This window comes from Leuresthes tenuis, unplaced genomic scaffold (assembly GCF_036924035.1).
Source record: "Leuresthes tenuis unplaced genomic scaffold, fLeuTen1.0.hap1 SCAF_17, whole genome shotgun sequence".
NCBI lineage: Eukaryota > Metazoa > Chordata > Actinopteri > Atheriniformes > Atherinopsidae > Leuresthes > Leuresthes tenuis.
The window spans coordinates 1,363,625-1,384,756 of NW_027325371.1; the positions used below are offsets into that span (position 1 = coordinate 1,363,625).

Below are 21,132 nucleotides of genomic sequence, written 5' to 3' on the forward strand. Positions count from 1 at the left end.
TAGGGGCCTGATAACTGAAGGCTCTGCCTCCCATTCTGCTTTTAGGGGCCTGATAACTGAAGGCTCTGCCTCCCATTCTGCTTTTAGGGGCCTGATAACTGAAGGCTCTGCCTCCCATTCTGCTTTTAGGGGCCTGATAACTGAAGGCTCTGCCTCCCATTCTGCTTTTAGGGGCCTGATAACTGAAGGCTCTGCCTCCCATTCTGCTTTTAGGGGCCTGATAACTGAAGGCTCTGCCTCCCATTCTGCTTTTAGGGGCCTGATAACTGAAGGCTCTGCCTCCCATTCTGCTTTTAGGGGCCTGATAACTGAAGGCTCTGCCTCCCATTCTGCTTTTAGGGGCCTGATAACTGAAGGCTCTGCCTCCCATTCTGCTTTTAGGGGCCTGATAACTGAAGGCTCTGCCTCCCATTCTGCTTTTAGGGGCCTGATAACTGAAGGCTCTGCCTCCCATTCTGCTTTTAGGGGCCTGATAACTGAAGGCTCTGCCTCCCATTCTGCTTTTAGGGGCCTGATAACTGAAGGCTCTGCCTCCCATTCTGCTTTTAGGGGCCTGATAACTGAAGGCTCTGCCTCCCATTCTGCTTTTAGGGGCCTGATAACTGAAGGCTCTGCCTCCCATTCTGCCTTTAGGGGCCTGATAACTAAAGGCTCTGCCTCCCATTCTGCTTTTAGGGGCCTGATAACTGAAGGCTCTGCCTCCCATTCTGCTTTTAGGGGCCTGATAACTGAAGGCTCTGCCTCCCATTCTGCTTTTAGGGGCCTGATAACTGAAGGCTCTGCCTCCCATTCTGCTTTTAGGGGCCTGATAACTGAAGGCTCTGCCTCCCATTCTGCTTTTAGGGGCCTGATAACTGAAGGCTCTGCCTCCCATTCTGCTTTTAGGGGCCTGATAACTGAAGGCTCTGCCTCCCATTCTGCCTTTAGGGGCCTGATAACTGAAGGCTCTGCCTCCCATTCTGCTTTTAGGGGCCTGATAACTGAAGGCTCTGCCTCCCATTCTGCTTTTAGGGCCCTGATAACTGAAGGCTCTGCCTCCCATTCTGCTTTTAGGGGCCTGATAACTGAAGGCTCTGCCTCCCATTCTGCTTTTAGGGGCCTGATAACTGAAGGCTCTGCCTCCCATTCTGCTTTTAGGGGCCTGATAACTGAAGGCTCTGCCTCCCATTCTGCTTTTAGGGGCCTGATAACTGAAGGCTCTGCCTCCCATTCTGCTTTTAGGGGCCTGATAACTGAAGGCTCTGCCTCCCATTCTGCTTTTAGGGGCCTGATAACTGAAGGCTCTGCCTCCCATTCTGCTTTTAGGGGCCTGATAACTGAAGGCTCTGCCTCCCATTCTGCTTTTAGGGGCCTGATAACTGAAGGCTCTGCCTCCCATTCTGCTTTTAGGGGCCTGATAACTGAAGGCTCTGCCTCCCATTCTGCTTTTAGGGGCCTGATAACTGAAGGCTCTGCCTCCCATTCTGCTTTTAGGGGCCTGATAACTGAAGGCTCTGCCTCCCATTCTGCTTTTAGGGGCCTGATAACTGAAGGCTCTGCCTCCCATTCTGCTTTTAGGGGCCTGATAACTGAAGGCTCTGCCTCCCATTCTGCTTTTAGGGGCCTGATAACTGAAGGCTCTGCCTCCCATTCTGCTTTTAGGGGCCTGATAACTGAAGGCTCTGCCTCCCATTCTGCTTTTAGGGGCCTGATAACTGAAGGCTCTGCCTCCCATTCTGCTTTTAGGGGCCTGATAACTGAAGGCTCTGCCTCCCATTCTGCTTTTAGGGGCCTGATAACTGAAGGCTCTGCCTCCCATTCTGCTTTTAGGGGCCTGATAACTGAAGGCTCTGCCTCCCATTCTGCTTTTAGGGGCCTGATAACTGAAGGCTCTGCCTCCCATTCTGCTTTTAGGGGCCTGATAACTGAAGGCTCTGCCTCCCATTCTGCTTTTAGGGGCCTGATAACTGAAGGCTCTGCCTCCCATTCTGCTTTTAGGGGCCTGATAACTGAAGGCTCTGCCTCCCATTCTGCTTTTAGGGGCCTGATAACTGAAGGCTCTGCCTCCCATTCTGCTTTTAGGGGCCTGATAACTGAAGGCTCTGCCTCCCATTCTGCTTTTAGAAACTCTGGGAACCACAAGGAAACCTGCAGCCTGAGAGCAAAGTGCTCTGTTGGGGAAATATCCAACTGTGAGATCTTTAAGATGTGATGGAGCTCGGTCATTAAGAGCTTTATATGTGAGGAGAAGAACCTTAGATTCTACTCTGAACCTAACAGGGAGCCAATGAAGAGAAGCTAAAACTGGAGAAACATGATCTCTGACCTGAACAGAAACAAGAGTTTTCAGATGAAATAGATGCTGATAGGTTCAGGTTCCCTCTCTGCAGATGTTTAGTCCAATAAGGCTGAAGCCAGAAGGCGCCCAGTGAGACCCGCCTTCATTGGTGTAATTTGAGCTGCTTCAGAGTACTGAGCGGTTCTGGGTTAGGGTTAGCTTCAGTTTTGCCTCCTTTCAAAGGTCCTAAAAGCCAAACTCCTGCTCATCAGACAGATCGTATCATTCCCTAAGGATCACACAAGAACACTTTACTCTCAGAACTCTGGTCTAATTGTTGTTTCCAGAACCACGACGACCGGAGTGGGAGGCAGAGGACATCTGTAGAATTAGCCTCCAAACGTCCTTCTTTGAAAGAGAAGATTTATTTGTTTTAATGTAGCTGTACCAGGTCTGAAATGGCTCTTCTTTTGGGGGTTACCCTGATGTTTAAAGGTGCGGGTAAAGTCTCAGCCTGTTTAACCGCTGTGTTGCTATGGTTTCAGTCGGAGATGTTGCTGCAGCATCAGTCCAACCCGTGTCTGGTCAACAAGGCCAAGAAGACTCCTCTGGACCTGGCCTGCGAGTTTGGACGAGCCAAGGTGAGCCCGCTGTGAACAGCCTCCTTCAGCTGAACATTCAAAAGGGAATAATGGTGTAAAAATACGTGGGATATATATATAAATGTGATATATATATAAATATATGTGTGAGCTTGTTAAATTAGACGTGAAAGTGAAACCGGATCGGCGCCCTCGACTGACTCTCCGAGGGTGTGTTTGATATGTTTGTGAGGACCAGCGTCAGTCTCCCTGACCTGTGAGGACATTTAGGGTCGTCCCAGGTCAGTACGGAGCAACTAAAGGGACAAAATGACCGAGAAGCTGTGATTTTAGCCTTGTGTTGTGAGTATAAAGTGTTTCTGTATCAGAACATAGAAACTCTTTCAGGGGAAGTTTATCTCTGCTGCACATCTGGGACAAAACGACTTCCTCGTCTGAAGAAGCTCAACAGAAAATCTGTTGTTCTTGATCTAATTAAACTTTAAGTTCAGGGAGTTTAAACTGATCAAAAGAAAGATGTTTTGTTGGATACTTCCATCTGTTTACGGATCATAAACGGAACCGAAGCTCATTTCAGCAACAAGCTGCAGACGATCTGAAGCCTGATCACCTGTTCAGGAAAAACGCTTCTGAGACGAGTCTCAGGAGGAAACATCAGACTAACTGAGCCTCATTTCTGTGGAGAGCACCTGGAAATACCTGGAAATACCTGCAGATACCTGGAAATACCTGCAGATACCTGGAAATACCTGCAGATACCTGCAGATACCTGGAAATACCTGCAGATACCTGCAGATACCTAGAAATACCTGCAGATACCTTCAGATACCTTCAGATACCTGCAGATACCTGCAGATACTTCCAGATACCTGTAGATAAATGCAGATACCTGCAGATACCTGCAGATACCTGCAGATACTTCCAGATACCTGTAGATACCTGCAGATACCTTCAGATACCTGCAGATACCTGCAGATACCTGCAGATACCTGCAGATACCTGCAGATACTTCCAGATACCTGTAGATAAATGCAGATACCTGCAGATACCTGCAGATACCTTCAGATACCTGCAGATACCTAGAAATACCTGCAGATACCTTCAGATACATTCAGATACCTAGAAATACCTGCAGATACCTTCAGATACCTTCAGATACATGCAGATACCTGCAGATACCTTCAGATACCTGTAGATACCTGCAGATACTTCCAGATACCTGTAGATAAATGCAGATACCTGCAGATACCTGCAGATACCTTCAGATACCTGTAGATAAATGCAGATACCTGCAGATACCTGGAGATACCTGCAGATACCTGCAGATACCTTCAGATACTTCCAGATACCTGTAGATAAATGCAGATACCTGCAGATACCTGCAGATACCTTCAGATACCTGTAGATAAATGCAGATACCTGCAGATACCTGCAGATACCTTCAGATACCTGTAGATAAATGCAGATACCTGCAGATACCTGCAGATACCTAGAAATACCTGCAGATACCTTCAGATACCTGTAGATAAATGCAGATACCTGCAGATACCTAGAAATACCTGCAGATACCTTCAGATACCTTCAGATACCTGCAGATACCTGCAGATACCTTCAGATACCTGTAGATACCTGCAGATACCTGCAGATACCTGCAGATACCTTCAGATACCTTCAGATACCTGCAGATACCTGCAGATACCTTCAGATACCTGCAGATACCTGCAGATACCTTCAGATACCTGCAGATACCTTCAGATACCTGGAGATACCTTCAGATACTTCCAGATACCTGTAGATAAATGCAGATACCTTCAGATACCTGCAGATACCTGCAGATACCTTCAGATACCTGTAGATACCTTCAGATACCTGTAGATAAATGCAGATACCTGCAGATACCTGTAGATAAATGCAGATACCTGTAGATAAATGCAGATACCTGCAGATACCTGCAGATACCTTCAGATACCTGTAGATAAATGCAGATACCTGCAGATACCTGTAGATAAATGCAGATACCTGCAGATACCTGCAGATACCTTCAGATACCTGGAGATACCTTCAGATACCTTCAGATACCTGCAGATACCTGCAGATACCTACAGATACCTGCAGATACCTGCAGATACCTGCAGATACCTTCAGATACCTGTAGATAAATGCAGATACCTTCAGATACCTGCAGATACCTTCAGATACCTTCAGATACCTGCAGATACCTTCAGATACCTGTAGATACCTTCAGATACCTGTAGATAAATGCAGATACCTGCAGATACCTGTAGATAAATGCAGATACCTGTAGATAAATGCAGATACCTGCAGATACCTGCAGATACCTTCAGATACCTGTAGATAAATGCAGATACCTGCAGATACCTGTAGATAAATGCAGATACCTGCAGATACCTTCAGATACCTGGAGATACCTTCAGATACCTTCAGATAAATGCAGATACCTGCAGATACCTTCAGATACCTGTAGATAAATGCAGATACCTGCAGATACCTGTAGATAAATGCAGATAAATGCAGATACCTGCAGATACCTGCAGGAGAAGCTGGGAAACGATCCGTTTCTGTGCTGTTGGTGTTAAATTTGGACGAGGCCTTTGTGGGACATCATTCTGTCGTCATTAAGGGACTCAAACTGTATTTCTCTGGACTCGGTGGTGAAAATTTAGACGATGACATTCATGCAGAAATGATGAGTCTCTGAAAATGAAATAAACTGGCTGAAGAACAAAAGGTTTCGGTCAGTTAATCAGTCTTCTTCTGGCATTACAAATGAAAACAGCCTCATTCTTTCAGCATCTATCAGTCAGCTTCAGACACGCTGTGTTTTCGGTGGTCAGGAAGGGCGCAAATGGCGAGAATTATGAGGCACCAAGCTGAGTGGACATGATAGGAACTCCATAAACACACCAACAGGTTTGGTAAACACCACTTTCAGTCATGAACCTGTTCACGATTCATTAAACGAGGAAAGTTACACGAAGGTTTTAGCTTCAGGGTCAGATTTGGGCAGCGTGTGTTCGTCCAGTTCAGGTCCTCACAAAGATAGAAGCACAGAAGTGTGTGTGTTTAAGGGCGCCGAGGCTTCAGCTGCCGTGTCGGGTGTTTGGGTGTGTCGGCAGCAGCTGTTGGGTGTCTGTTTATGGCTTCCACAGCAGCCAAATCCAATCTGAGGTATTGATCGATGTCATGGACCGATCAGTTTACAGTTCTGTTCAAACCTCCTGATCAGCTTCACTTCTTCATATTTATCCATAAAAACAGGAAGCAGCTGCAGAGATTCACTGAAACATGTTCAAACCTGAACATAAACCCAGAATCTGAGGCAGAACCAGAGTTTTTCTCAGTTCTCAGCAGCTTTAAAGTGAATCTCTGGTCTGAGCTCCTTTATTCTCCAACACAGCCTGAACCCTCTGAGACGAGCTTTCTGTCATTTCTTTAAGGAGTCTTCAGGAATAGTTCTCCAGGCTTCTTGAAGGACATCCCAAAGCTCTTCTTTGGATGTGGGCTGCCTTTTGTTCCGTTCTCTGTCAGATGATCCCACACTGCTTCAATAATGTTGAGGTCCGGGCTCTGGGGAGGATTCATCCCTCCATAAGACCTGTTGCCACTGATTTTCAGTCCACTTCTTGTGTCATTTGGCACAGCTCAGCCTTTTCTCCCTGTTTCCCTTCCTTAAGAACGGCTTCTTGACAGCCACCCTTCCATGGAGACCATTTCTGATGAGGCTTGGGCCAACAGTAGATGGATCAGCTGAAGGTCCAGATGCATCTCTCAGGTCCTGTCAGGTCACAGCTGGATTTTTTCCTCTTTCTTAAGGACATCACTTTCAGATCCTGTTCATCTGCTGGAGATAGTTTTTTAGGCCTGACACTTCTTCTTTTGTCCTCCACTTGTCCAGTTTCCTCAAATGTTTTAAGGACACACTGCACACCATGCTGAGATATGCCAAGTTTTCAGCTAATAGCTCTTTGGGAATCACCTTGTTGCTGCAGAAATCCTATTTTCTGTCTGTCAAACTGTGTTTTCTTTGCTGTTTTTCATAGATGCAGCTAAAGAAATGGGAACAAATGATGTGTCTTTGTGACAAAGTGCCTAAAGATCCAGTTTAAAATGGCTTCTTTGCTAAGAAAACAGACTCTGTAAAGTTTAACTTGACATTAAAGACTTTTTTCATCTTTATTTGTTCCAAACACACAAATGTGACCCAGTTAGTTGAGAAAATGACAGCTGAGCTCAGACACTCTTCTTCTTCTTCTGCTGCTGGTCGGGACATTTTACTGCTGTAATTGAAGCAGTTTTAAAAACATGGATCCATCCTGTTTCTCCGTCTTATTTGACTTTAAAATGTGGTTTTGCAGTTCAAAGTGTTGGATTGAAGCTTCTTTTCTGACACCAGCTGCCTTTAAAGGAACCTCCAGCTGTGACTTACTGCTGGCAAACATCTGGCTTCACTCAGCGTTTCAGCTCTCTGATGTATTACCTCATTCTGCAGCGTCTTGGCCGTTCTTCTGTTTCCTTCGGAGGAACCAGGGTCCACTTTAACCCCAGAACGGCCCATTTGCTCTTCTTTCAGGATTTAGCCGCAGAGTTCAGGCTCGTTGGCGCCTTTGGGCTTTAATTGGGTGATAAAATAAATTGGAAGAGTTTCTCTGTGGTTTTCCTCATCCAGACACATTCAGAGCATCTCTGAGAACAAAAAGATTCTGACAGAATAAAGCAGCAGGGCCCTGCTGATGATTCAAACCTGCAGGAAACAGAGCCGGTTCTGGTTGGTGCTGAACCTGTTGGACCAACCGTCTGTTTTTAGACGCTTCAGTAACTCTGCAGATGATCTGTTCCTGGTTAGCTTCACTCGCCCTGAATCCAACCAACAGATGACGGAACCAGCTCTTTGGTTCTGTCTCCAGCTCTTTGGTTCTGTCTCCAGCTCTTTGGTTCTGTCTCCAGCTTTTTGGTTCCATCTCCAGCTCTTTGGTTCCATCTCCAGCTCTCTGGTTCTTGGTTCTTTCTCGAGCTCTTTGGTTCAGTCTCCAGCTCTTTGGTTCTGTCTCCAGCTCTTTGGTTCTTGGTTCTTTCTCGAGCTCTTTGGTTCAGTCTCCAGCTCTTTGGTTCTGTCTCCAGCTCTTTGGTTCTTGGTTCTTTCTCCAGCCCTTTAGTTCTTGGTTCTGTCTCCAGCTCTTTGGTTCAGTCTGCAGCTCTTTGGGTTCTTTCTCCAGCTCTTTGGTTCCGTCTCCAGCTCTTTGGTTCCGTCTCCAGCTCTTTGGTTCAGTCTCCAGCTCTTTGGGTTCTTTCTCCAGCTCTTTGGGTTCTGTCTCCGGCTTTTTGGGTTCCGTCTCCAGCTCTTTGGTTCCGTCTCCAGCTCTTTGGTTCTTTCTCCAGCTCTTTGGTTCTTGGTTCTGTCTTCAGCTTTTTGGTTCCATCTCCAGCTCTTTGGTTCCGTCTCCAGCTCTTTGGTTCCATCTCCAGCTCTTTGGTTCCGTCTCCAGCTCTTTGGTTCTTGGTTCTGTCTTCAGCTTTTTGGTTCCATCTCCAGCTCTTTGGTTCCGTCTCCAGCTCTTTGGTTCTGTCTCCAGCTCTTTGGTTCTTGGTTCTGTCTTCAGCTTTTTGGTTCCGTCTCCAGCTCTTTGGTTCTGTCTCCAGCTCTTTGGTTCCGTCTCCAGCTCTTTGGTTCTGTCTCCAGCTCTTTGGTTCTTGGTTCTTTCTCGAGCTCTTTGGTTCAGTCTCCAGCTCTTTGGTTCTGTCTCCAGCTCTTTGGTTCTTGGTTCTTTCTCCAGCCCTTTAGTTCTTGGTTCTGTCTCCAGCTCTTTGGTTCAGTCTGCAGCTCTTTGGGTTCTTTCTCCAGCTCTTTGGTTCCGTCTCCAGCTCTTTGGTTCCGTCTCCAGCTCTTTGGTTCAGTCTCCAGCTCTTTGGGTTCTTTCTCCAGCTCTTTGGTTCTTGGTTCTGTCTTCAGCTTTTTGGTTCCATCTCCAGCTCTTTGGTTCCGTCTCCAGCTCTTTGGTTCTGTCTCCAGCTCTTTGGTTCTTGGTTCTGTCTTCAGCTTTTTGGTTCCGTCTCCAGCTCTTTGGTTCCGTCTCCAGCTCTTTGGTTCTGTCTCCAGCTCTTTGGTTCTTGGTTCTGTCTTCAGCTTTTTGGTTCCGTCTCCAGCTCTTTGGTTCTGTCTCCAGCTCTTTGGTTTCGTCTCCAGCTCTTTGGTTCTGTCTCCAGCTCTTTGGTTCCATCTCCAGCTCTTTGGTTCTTGGTTCTGTCTCCAGCTCTTTGGTTCCATCTCCAGCTCTTTGGTTCCGTCTCCAGCTCTTTGGTTCTGTCTCCTGTGGATCTGTCCTTGGTTCGTGTTGCTTTGGCAGCGTTTCAAATATCGGACGCTGGCGTCGGTTTAATCGAATGAATCTTAGTTCCTTTGGTTCCAAAGAACACAGAAAAGGGGAACGTTCTCCTGTAAATTACACTTTATTTTCCAGAATTCTTCCTGTTTGCTCTGAAAGTTTCTTTTCATGTCAGTAAAAACGTCCTCGTGTCATGTGGCGTAACAGCTCGCTGCCCCAGAGGAAGCTCCTCCCCTTTGACCGCCTCCCCCTCCCCCCTCAGGTGGCAGCTCGCTGCCCCAGAAGAAGCTCCTCCCCTTTGACCGCCTCCCCCTCCCCCCTCAGGTGGCAGCTCGCTGCCCCAGAGGAAGCTCCTCCCCTCTGACCGCCTCCCCCCTCAGGTGGCAGCTCGCTGCCCCAGAGGAAGCTCCTCCCCTTTGACCTTCTCCCCCTCCCCCCTCAGGTGGCGCAGCTGCTGCTCAGCAGCAACATGGTGGTGGCGTTGCTGGAAGGCGAGAGGAAGGAGCCGACAGACTCCTCCTACACCACCCCGCTTCACCTGGCGGCCCGTAACGGACACAAAGACGTCATCCGGTAAGATAACACTGCACTCAAAGAGCCTTTAAATTCACATTTCTGCACTCAAAACCCTTTAAATTCACATTTCTGCACTCAAAGAGCCTTTAAATTCACATTTCTGCACTCAAAGAGACTTTAAATTCACATTTCTGCACTCAAAGAGCCTTTAAATTCACATTTCTACACTCAAAGAGCCTTTAAATTCACATTTCTGCACTCAAAGAGCCTTTAAATTCACATTTCTGCACTCAAAACCCTTTAAATTCACATTTCTGCACTCAAAGACCCTTTAAATTCACATTTCTGCACTCAAAGAGCCTTTAAATTCACATTTCTGCACTCAAAACCCTTTAAATTCACATTTCTGCACTCAAAGAGCCTTTAAATTCACATTTCTGCACTCAAAGAGACTTTAAATTCACATTTCTGCACTCAAAGAGCCTTTAAATTCACATTTCTACACTCAAAGAGACTTTAAATTCACATTTCTGCACTCAAAGAGCCTTTAAATTCACATTTCTGCACTCAAAACCCTTTAAATTCACATTTCTGCACTCAAAGACCCTTTAAATTCACATTTCTGCACTCAAAGAGACTTTAAATTCACATTTCTGCACTCAAAGAGCCTTTAAATTCACATTTGCTGCACTCAAAGAGCCTTTAAATTCACATTTCTGCACTCAAAGAGCCTTTAAATTCACATTTCTGCACTCAAAGAGCCTTTAAATTCACATTTCTGCACTCAAAGACCCGTTAAATTCACATTTCTGCACTCAAAGAGCCTTTAAATTCACATTTCTGCACTCAAAGACCCTTTAAAATCACATTTCTGCACTCAAAGAGCCTTTAAATTCACGTTTCTGCACTCAAAGAGCCTTTAAATTCACATTTCTGCACTCAAAGAGCCTTTAAATTCACATTTCTGCACTCAAAGACCCGTTAAATTCACATTTCTGCACTCAAAGAGCCTTTAAATTCACATTTCTGCACTCAAAGAGCCTTTAAATTCTCATTTCTGCACTCAAAGAGCCTTTAAATTCACATTTCTGCACTCAAAGAGCCTTTAAATTCTCATTTCTGCACTCAAAGAGCCTTTAAATTCACATTTCTGCACTCAAAGAGCCTTTAAATTCTCATTTCTGCACTCAAAGAGCCTTTAAATTCACATTTCTGCACTCAAAGAGCCTTTAAATTCATATTTCTGCACTCAAAGAGCCTTTAAATTCACATTTCTGCACTCAAAGAGCCTTTAAATTCACATTTCTGCACTCAAAGAGCCTTTAAATTCACATTTCTGCACTCAAAGCGTCTTTAAATGCACATTTCTGCACTCAAAGAGCCTTTAAGTTCACACTTGTGCACTCAAAGAGCCTTTAAATTCACATTTCTGCACTCAAAGAGCCTTTAAATTCACATTTCTGCACTCAAAGAGCCTTTAAATTCACATTTCTGCACTCAAAGACCCGTTAAATTCACATTTCTGCACTCAAAGACCCTTTAAATTCACATTTCTGCACTCAAAGCGCCTTTAAATGCACATTTCTGCACTCAAAGAGCCTTTAAGTTCACACTTGTGCACTCAAAGAGCCTTTAAATTCACATTTCTGCACTCAAAGAGCCTTTAAATTCACATTTCTGCACTCAAAGAGCCTTTAAATTCTCATTTCTGCACTCAAAGACCCTTTAAAATCACACTTTTACACTCAAAGAGCCTTTAAATTCACATTTGCTGCACTCAAAGAGCCTTTAAATTCACATTTGCTGCACTCAAAGACCCGTTAAATTCACATTTCTGCACTCAAAGAGCCTTTAAATTCACATTTCTGCACTCAAAGAGCCTTTAAATTCACATTTCTGCACTCAAAGAGCCTTTAAATTCTCATTTCTGCACTCAAAGACCCTTTAAAATCACACTTTTACACTCAAAGAGCCTTTAAATTCACATTTCTGCACTCAAAGAGCCTTTAAATTCACATTTCTGCACTCAAAGACCCTTTAAATTTACATTTCTGCACTCAAAGACCCTTTAAATTCACATTTCTGCACTCAAAGAGCCTTTAAATTCACATTTCTGCACTCAAAGAGCCTTTAAATTCACATTTCTTCTTCTCATGACCAAAAACATGTTTCCTCTCCCAGTAAAAACAAGTCAAACATCCATTTAATGAGTTTTATTAACGTTGCAGGGCCTCATCAAAGAAAATCACAACAAATGTTATCATCAGATCAAAGATACAGTCCAATTCAAGCCAATTATAATCCAATTAATTGTAATCCAATCACAATCCAATCAAGTGAGGTTCATTAAACCCAGTTTTTCTACCCTTAAAGTTGATTCTTGCTTCAGTTTTCGCTCTTATTCTCGTCCTGGAAGCAGGATGGAGCTGAGTGGCCCTGCAGCTCCACTCTGTCATTATTCACTCGCTTTCTGGGTCAAATGGTGGACTTGCTGTGATTTTTCGGGACCGTCTGTTCTGGCTGATCCCAGGACATCAAAGGCAGAGCGGGTCGGGGGGGTCTGCTGCTTTAATCCGTTCATACGTTTCTGATGGGTTAACTGCGCCTTCCCAACGCTGATCAGGGTATTTTTGCTGTCCTTACCTCTGAATGCTTCAGTAGAAAAGCAGAAAAAAGAGCATCAATTAGTATTCGAGCCACTGAAAGATTTAATTATCAATATTCCACAAATAAATTATGATTTACAAGATCAAATACACATCAGTTCTTTTATAAAACAACAGAACTATCACAGAAATACATAAAACAATCACAAACAGCATCAGGAAACAAGACGAAGACACTTAAATCAACCATAAAGTATGTAAAAAACCAATATCCATGCACAGTATTAGGTACTATGAGCAGAGGTGCTTTTTTGTCTTCTTTGACCCGATGTGATGGTCTTTGTGATGTCTTTCTGATTTCTATCAATCACCCCAAAGTGCGCCAACTTCAACTTAAAACCTTCATATTTGGAGGTGAGGGGTCTCTTAAACTCGCCATAAAAACTGTATAATACACAGTAGATTAATAAAAAATACATCTATGTGTCCAGAACAAGATTCTGCTGCTCACGGTTCAGGAATTATTTCAATACAGCTTGTAGTTTTCCCACAGCGAGTGTTTGTTTCAGGCTCTTATTTCCAGTCTGTTCAACAGGGCGGAAAAAGGCGGGAATCACCATAGCAACCAGTGACTCAGCAGTGTAATGGCTGCCATAGGCCTCACACATTGTGTCGTCTTTTATTCGATTTACCTAAAAGAAAGTATGATCAGTTCGAGGTCCTGAGTGTAAAGATGAGCTTATACACTGACTCACGGGGTATATAGACTGTACAACTAGTTATTTAGCCATGAAAAGCAGGATTAAGGTGTAAATTATGTGTCTCTGCTTGTTTCAGGCTGCTGCTGAAAGCTGGCATCGACATCAACAAGACCACCAAGTCTGGAACGGCTCTGCACGAAGCGTCACTGTATGGAAAAACTGAAGTGGTCCGACTGCTGTTGGATGTGAGTTCATTTCAGATCAGTCTGAGGGTCACTGGGTCACTCAGTGGGTTTAATGAGAGGCATCGGGTCAGATTAATGGCTAAATTACAATAAGACTGAGTTATTCAGCTCATGTTACACCTTAATCTGACAAAAGATCGGATCGGGTTACTCACGATCGAATTAAGACCCCGTGCAAGATCCAAACGTGCACTGAACGTGCCTGGGTCAAACACTCAGTGCGGTTACCTGCAGGCAATCGGATCGGATTAATGGCTAAATTACAATAAGACTGAGTTATTCAGCTCATGTAACAAGCTTAATCCGACAAGAAATCGAATCGGATCGGGTTAAATCGAATTAAGACCCTGAGATAACGCGATCCAAACGTGCACTGAACGTGCACGTAGACAACAGTGCATCGGATCGAGCGTTCTGCACATGCTCCAGATTTTTTCCCGCGATCGTCACAGACAATTAAAGGGGGTAAAGATATCTAATGCATAACAAAATGCCTAAAAGTATTCTGTTTCAGGCTAAATTTAGCTTATTGTTAGCTTTGATGTGAGCTTTGATGTGAGCTGTAATGTTATATCCTCATATGCAAGTTGTTTTGGATAAAAGCGTCTGTCAAATGTATAACCATAAACATAATTTAAGGGATAATGTGTCTTATTTAGGCTAATGTAACGGCTAACACTGTGCAGGCTAATGTAACGGCTAACACTGTATAGGCTAATGTAACGGCTAACATTGCAGGCTAATGTAACGGCTAACGTTGCAGGCTAATGTAACGGCTAACATTGCAGGCTAATGTAACGGCTAACACTGTGCAGGCTAATGTAACGGCTAACACTGTATAGGCTAATGTAACGGCTAACACTGTATAGGCTAATGTAACGGCTAACACTGTGCAGGCTAATGTAACGGCTAACACTGTATAGGCTAATGTAACGGCTAATGTAACGGCTAACACTGTATAGGCTAATGTAACGGCTAACACTGAGCAGGCTAATGTAACGGCTAACAATTCTTTTGGCCAACCTAGTCAATAATACTTTTTTAGTCTTTAATCATGGCTAAGATTATCTTCTTTGGCCAATTTATTAGCTACTGTTATCTCGTTTATGCTAATATAGAGGAAAATGCTATTTTATGGATCATTTTGAAGTGCATTTTTATTTTTTAGGCAAATATCAAAGCTATTATTTTCTTGTTTTGGCTCAGGCTCATGTAGCATCATTTAGGTTTTATCCGACTGGACGACCCTTTTGATCGCTCAAACTCAATTTTAGATCAAGGGGCTCTTTAACAAAACCCTTCACACTAATAACTCTCACAAGAAGGTAATGAGGCAGGTCAGAGAGTCAGAAGACAGGAAGTGTGATTGTTGTGTGCCGCTGTCCATCCAGGCTGGAGTGGATGTGAACATCCGAAACACCTACAACCAGACGGCGCTGGACATAGTCAACCAGTTCACCACCTCACACGCCAGCAAGGACATCAAGCAGCTGCTCCGAGGTCAGAACAAACACATCCTTCTGTGGTTTCACACCTGGTGTGATCCAAGTGGGTCAGTTTACACCTGATCCAAGGCAGCAGGAGCTCAAATATGATGCAGGATCTTTAAAGAGATTAGATGCTACTCTTTGTCTTTATTCTTCTGTTGCAGTCCCCGCCTCCCTGACATGAGCTAAGCTTATATCTGGAGCTTCACCTGACTCCAGAAGCTGTAATTCTCACAGCAGCTGTGTTTAAATGTCTGGTTATGTAACGTTAAACTCTTATCTGTCGGCTCTCACAGCTTCAAAGAGCAGATTCAGCCTCAAACCCAGCAGGGCTGTATATACAGTGTGAGCTGTAATCCTGCTGCCGTTTGAAGTCCTGTGGGAACAGACTGAGGGAATAATGAGCCGTTGTGTTGAAGAAGTGATTCAAACATGGATGGAGACTTTCCCGTCTTGTTTGCTGCTGCAGAAGGAGAAACGAGTAACTGTGCTGTGGATTAATTATTGATGCGTTAGCGCACAGCAGGCGGCTCTTTGTGGGTTCAGCGTCTGGAGGAAAGTCATCGAGAATCTGCTGGATCTGTTTCAGCTTCTGTTTTCATCACAATAAAGAAATATCACTGATTTCAGCAGCACCGCCTCTGTGTTATCCCGGTTTATGTCCTTTATTTGTTCTCTGGATGTTTGTGAGAGCAGAACGCCATGATCAGGAGAGTCCAGTCAAAGTTTGGGCTTTAATCTGAGAATAAGGCCTTTTTCTTTCAGGGGAAATCAGGACGTCTGTTATCTGAGTCATCCTGGAGATATTTAGGCTTTTAAAGAATATGCCAAACAACATGGATGTTATGGTGTTAGTTTGAGTTTATCAGGAGTTTCTTCAGGTCGTGTCTCAGCTGGTTGGAGGTCAGGAATGTTATTCTTATTCAACCTCATAATCGCTTCATGTCAGAAACAACTGCCCTGATTTTATCTCTGTGTTCTTTGAGGATTTTAAAGTGTCTGCATCCAAACCACGAAGCTGTTTCAGGACTTTTTCTCCTCCAAACGTAGCGCTTTGTGTTATTTTACCTTTGATAGGTCGACAGAAGCTGTTCAGGAAAGAGCTGTTGAACATCCAGGTCTTCATTGTGTCCTTCCATGAACAACTTTGTTCTTCAGTCGTTAGCTTTTAGCCTGAAGTTCACCTGTTTCAGGTGCATTTTGTGCTAGCTTAGCAGCTTAGCTCCTCCATTTGTCCACAGTTTGCATTCTTGTGGCTTTGAGGAACATCCAGGTCTTCATTGTGTCCTTCCATGAACAACTTTGTTCTTCAGTCGTTAGCTTTTAGCCTTGAGTTAACCTGTTTCAGGTGCATTTTGTGCTAGCTTAGCAGCTTAGCTCCTCCATTTGTTTGCATTCTTGTGGCTTTGAGGAACAGCCGGGTCTTCATTGTGTCCTTCCATGAACAACTTTGTTCTTCAGTCGTTAGCTTTTAGCCTGAAGTTCACCTGTTTCAGGTGTATTTTGTGCTAGCTTAGCAGCTTAGCTCCTCCATTTGTCCACAGTTTGCATTCTTGTGGCTTTGAGGAACATCCAGGTCTTCATTGTGTCCTTCCATGAACAACTTTGTTCTTCAGTCGTTAGCTTTTAGCCTGAAGTTCACCTGTTTCAGGTGCATTTTGTGCTAGCTTAGCAGCTTAGCTCCTCCATTTGTCCACAGTTTGCATTCTTGTGGCTTTGAGGAACATCCAGGTCTTCATTGTGTCCTTCCATGAACAACTTTGTTCTTCCGTCGTTAGCTTTTAGCCTGAAGTTCACCTTTTTCAGGTGCATTTTGTGCTAGCTTAGCAGCTTAGCTCCTCCATTTGTCCACAGTTTGCATTCTTGTGGCTTTGAGGAACATCCAGGTCTTCATTGTGTCCTTCCATGAACAACTTTGTTATTCCGTCGTTAGCTTTTAGCCTAAAGTTCACCTTTTTCAGGTGCATTTTGTGCTAGCTTAGCAGCTTAGCTCCTCCATTTGTCCACAGTTTGCATTCTTGTGGCTTTGAGGAACATCCAGGTCTTCATTGTGTCCTTCCATGAACAACTTTGTTCTTCCGTCGTTAGCTTTTAGCCTGAAGTTCACCTGTTTCAGGTGCATTTTGTGCTAGCTTAGCAGCTTAGCTCCTCCATTTGTCCACAGTTTGCATTCTTGTGGCTTTGAGGAACATCCAGGTCTTCATTGTGTCCTTCCATGAACAACTTTGTTCTTCCGTCGTTAGCTTTTAGCCTGAAGTTCACCTGTTTCAGGTGCATTTTGTGCTAGCTTAGCAGCTTAGCTCCTCCATTTGTCCACAGTTTGCATTCTTGTGGCTTTGAGGAACATCCAGGTCTTCATTGTGTCCTTCCATGAACAACTTTGTTCTTCCGTCGTTAGCTTTTAGCCTGAAGTTCACCTGTTTCAGGTGCATTTTGTGCTAGCTTAGCAGCTTAGCTCCTCCATTTGTCCACAGTTTGCATTCTTGTGGCTTTGGGGAACATCCAGGTCTTCATTGTGTCCTTCCATGAACAACTTTGTTCTTCCGTCGTTAGCTTTTAGCCTGAAGTTCACCTTTTTCAGGTGCATTTTGTGCTAGCTTAGCAGCTTAGCTCCTCCATTTGTTTGCATTCTTGTGGCTTTGAGGAACAGCCGGGTCTTCAGAAATGTTTCACCGGCCTCTGCTGTCTTTTAAACTTGTGTGTTTATGTTTTCTCAACAGATGCAACGGGTATTTTGCAGGTCCGAGCTCTGAAGGACTACTGGAACCTCCACGATCCCACAGCCCTCAACATCAGAGCCGGAGACGTCATCATGGTGAGATGCTCGGAACAACATGTTTTTGCTTTGGCTTCTTGGAGCGTTTTGAACCTAAATGTGAACTTGATTTGGTGGAGGGGAACAGTGAAATAAAGCTTCACCGGTAAAGAAAAGCGCCGTTTAAACCCTGAACAGAACCAGATTTTATATGATAATAAGATCCGACAGCTTTATTAATCCCCACAGAGGAAACTCATCTGCTACCAATCCAGAGCAAATAACACTGCAGCAGATTAATACAGGAAGATAACACGGAGACTCAGTTCCAGACATGATTATTGTAGATAAAACTCCAGAAGCTGAACGTGTTGGTTGTCATATCTAACGGCTGCTGGAACAAAAAACCTCCAGTTGTTCCAAGGAGTGTTGAAGCATCACCAGATTCTCTCTAAAAGAGGTCGTCAGGATTAAAGATATGAAAGAAGAATCCGGATTGTTTTTCCTTTTACTTTAATTTAGTGTCCAAATGATCACCAAAATAACAGATTTTTGGTTAAAATGAGGCAACACGGTGGGCTCCTGGTCTGAGATCAAAGATAAGATAAACTAACCTAAACTAAGCTAACCTAAGATAAGATAATCTAAGCTAAACTAATCTAAACTAAAATAATCTAAGTTAATCTAAGATAAGATAACCTAAGATAAACTAAGCTAACCTAAGATAAGCTAACCTAAGATAAGCTAACCTAAGATAAACTAACTTAAACTAAGCTAATCTAAAATAAGCTAACCTAAGATAAGATAACCTAAGCTAAACTAATCTAAGATAAGCTAAGATAAGATAAGCTAACCTAACCTAACCTAACCTAAACTAAACTAAACTAAACTAAACTAATCTAAGCTAAGCTAAGCTAAGCTAAGCTAAGCAATGCTTGTATTCACGGTTCCCCTGAGTCTCAATAAGCATGAAAAAAGAAGAAAAAACTTATCCAGAAGTATTCATTTCCAGACATTTTCTTTTCTAAAAGATTTTGATTGAAATTAAACTTTTAAAAGTTGCTTGATGAAACCAGCAGGATCCATTTATTTAAGCTGAACCATTAAAGATGGTTGTGGGCACCATGATCCCACCTCTTGGTTTATCCACTATGTTTAAGCTCTGAGGCCATCTTGGTTTCTGTGCACGCCCATTCCACCGCTGCGTGGGGGCTCAGGTGGTGCAACAGGCTGCTCACGAACTGCAGGATTAGCGGTTCTTTGTATCTTAAAGTGTTGCTGGAAACGACACCAAAACCCAACTTTGTCTCTAAATACAGCCCTAATTTTACGAGATAATCATTGTCCTGTTGAATAAAGACTTGAAACCAGTGATTAAGACTATAGGAACAGGTGTTTACATGGAGTATAATCTGCTTTCTTTTTGCAAGATGTCGCCCCCTGCTGTCCAATCAAGAGAATGCAACAAACAGGTATTTTCACATATCAGATGTCGAGGCAATTTCCATTTCTATATATATATATTTTCTTTTAATTTTACACCCTTCTCTTGGTTCTCTAACCCAGGAAAGTCCAAATTTTCCGACCATCAATGCTTTAAACGACAGAAACAGGAAGCTTCCTGTATGATTTTCCAAAAGATGAAAGTTTATCTTAAAGGTTTCACATTCTCAGTCTTTTTGGACCAGATCTAATAGAGCTTTTCTTTCTATATATTCTTCAGTGGTGGGGGGTTCTACTTTTAACCATTTTCTAGTGATATCTAAGCACTAACTAAGTCATTAATATGCTAATTATCAAACATTAAGTCGCCCAAATACATGCTAACAAAATGTTTATTCCAAATACTTTGGTAATGTTCTGGTGGATCTGCTTCCAATCAAATGTTGCAGAGAACGTGGCTCTGATTGGCTCTGATTGCTCTGATTGGCTCTGATTGGCTCTGATTGGCTCTGATTGGCTCCCACATCCTCTGGATGGATGTAAAATAATCTGCAACCTCCATAATTCACCAGCAGCTTCTGGTTTTTCCTTCAGCAGCCAGAATCAGAGGGATCTTTGTCACTGAAAGCTCGACAGTCAGACATTTGAGTCAGGAAGTCTGGAATTTCTAAGAGGAAAATGTTTAGGAACCCTGTTAAAGCATTTAGATGGATAAATGTGCATTTTGAAAAGCAAGAGAAAGCCAAAGTGTCATAGCATAAAGAAGCATAAACATGCTAATCGTTCCCTCCCTGTATGCTAACTGCTCAGAAATAACTCAAACAAGGGGAACAAAGCAGTGAAATCACTTAAAATAATCATCTTCCAGCAGAAAAAAAGGTTTGATTTTCTAAACTTTTTCCTCACATTTTAAGAGATCTTCAAACTGGAACTAAAAACATTAATTTTCTTGTTCTAACAAATATATTCAAGAACTTTTCAGTTTTGTTCTTGTCCACATTCATCAAAAAGCTTCATAATTTTGGTATTTATAGTTTCGAGCAGTAATTCTCAGTAACAAGTTGGAGCAGAGCGTCACTGAATCACCAGCCTTTGGTGTTTAAACGTTGTTGAGATGCAGGTGGAGACGAGCTCAACAGCTCGCTTTGTGGACAGCAAACACACCCTGTGCTGCACTCTGCCCTATATTTCCCCTCTGGATGATGTCTGCACATCCGCGGCTTGTTTTGCAACAAAGTTCAGTCAGAGGTGAATCTTTAATCTGACAAATTCAGACGGTGAATCAACCAAAAACACTGACTTCCTGTTAGTGTGTCGGAGGCTTCGTGTTCAGGCCTGTAATTCCTATCAAACATCAGAGACACCCAATAAAAACTGCTTAGGTAGAATATAATCAACTAATTGATGATTAAAACTGTGTTGATTCATATAAAGCTGAATCTGTGACCTGGAAATGGAATGCTAATGTTCCAGCAGAGTTAGCTAAAGACTGTGAATGTGCAGCAGCCACTTTTCATCCCACTGCTTTAACAACTTGGTCCAGTTCAACGCTGGACTGAAGGAACTGAGCCACAAAGAGGATTAGTTCCAGCTCTCAGAGCCTGAACTTCAGAGCAGGGAAATGGAAGCATCTGAGAAATAACTCCTCATGGTTTATTTACTGATTTATTTCCTCCTTTAGCAGCAGCTAACGCTAACAGCTTAGCTAATGAAGATTTATTTCTTCCTTTAGCAGCAGCTAACGCTAACAGCTTAGCTAATGAAATAACTCCTCATGGTTTAGTTACTGATTTATTTCTTCCTTTAGCAGCAGCTAATGCTAACAGCTTAGCTAATGAAGATGACGTACACCAACTTCTAAGGAGTTACTGCTGTTCCTTTCTGAAAGATGAACATTATTGTTCCCACATTACTTTGTTAGCTGAAGCTAACTCTAACAGCTTAGCTAATGAAGATTTATTTCTTCCTTTAGCAGCAGCTAACGCTAACAGCTTAGCTAATGAAGATGACGTACACCAACTTCTAAGGAGTTACTGCTGCTCTTTTCTGAAAGATGAACATTATTGTTCCCACATTACTTTGTTAGCAGCAGCTAACGCTAACAGCTTAGCTAATGAAGATGACATACACCAACTTCTAAGGAGTTACTGCTGCTCCTTTCTGAAAGATGAACATTATT

The 21,132-nt window shown here is 43.3% G+C and overlaps 1 protein-coding gene across 5 annotated transcripts in view; it reads left to right on the plus strand.

The window, feature by feature from the left end:
• Nucleotides 1-21,132, plus strand: part of LOC140272686 (caskin-2-like) — an 86,026-nt gene that overhangs the window by 45,435 nt on the left and 19,459 nt on the right. For all 5 annotated transcript variants that reach the window (XM_072368085.1, XM_072368086.1, XM_072368087.1 and 2 more), the window contains exons 6-11: nt 2,803-2,898; nt 9,643-9,773; nt 13,160-13,268; nt 14,660-14,768; nt 17,476-17,570; nt 18,941-18,982. In XM_072368085.1, coding sequence (XP_072224186.1) covers nt 2,803-2,898; nt 9,643-9,773; nt 13,160-13,268; nt 14,660-14,768; nt 17,476-17,570; nt 18,941-18,982 — 582 coding nt within the window. The remainder of the gene's footprint in view (nt 1-2,802; nt 2,899-9,642; nt 9,774-13,159; nt 13,269-14,659; nt 14,769-17,475; nt 17,571-18,940; nt 18,983-21,132) is intronic.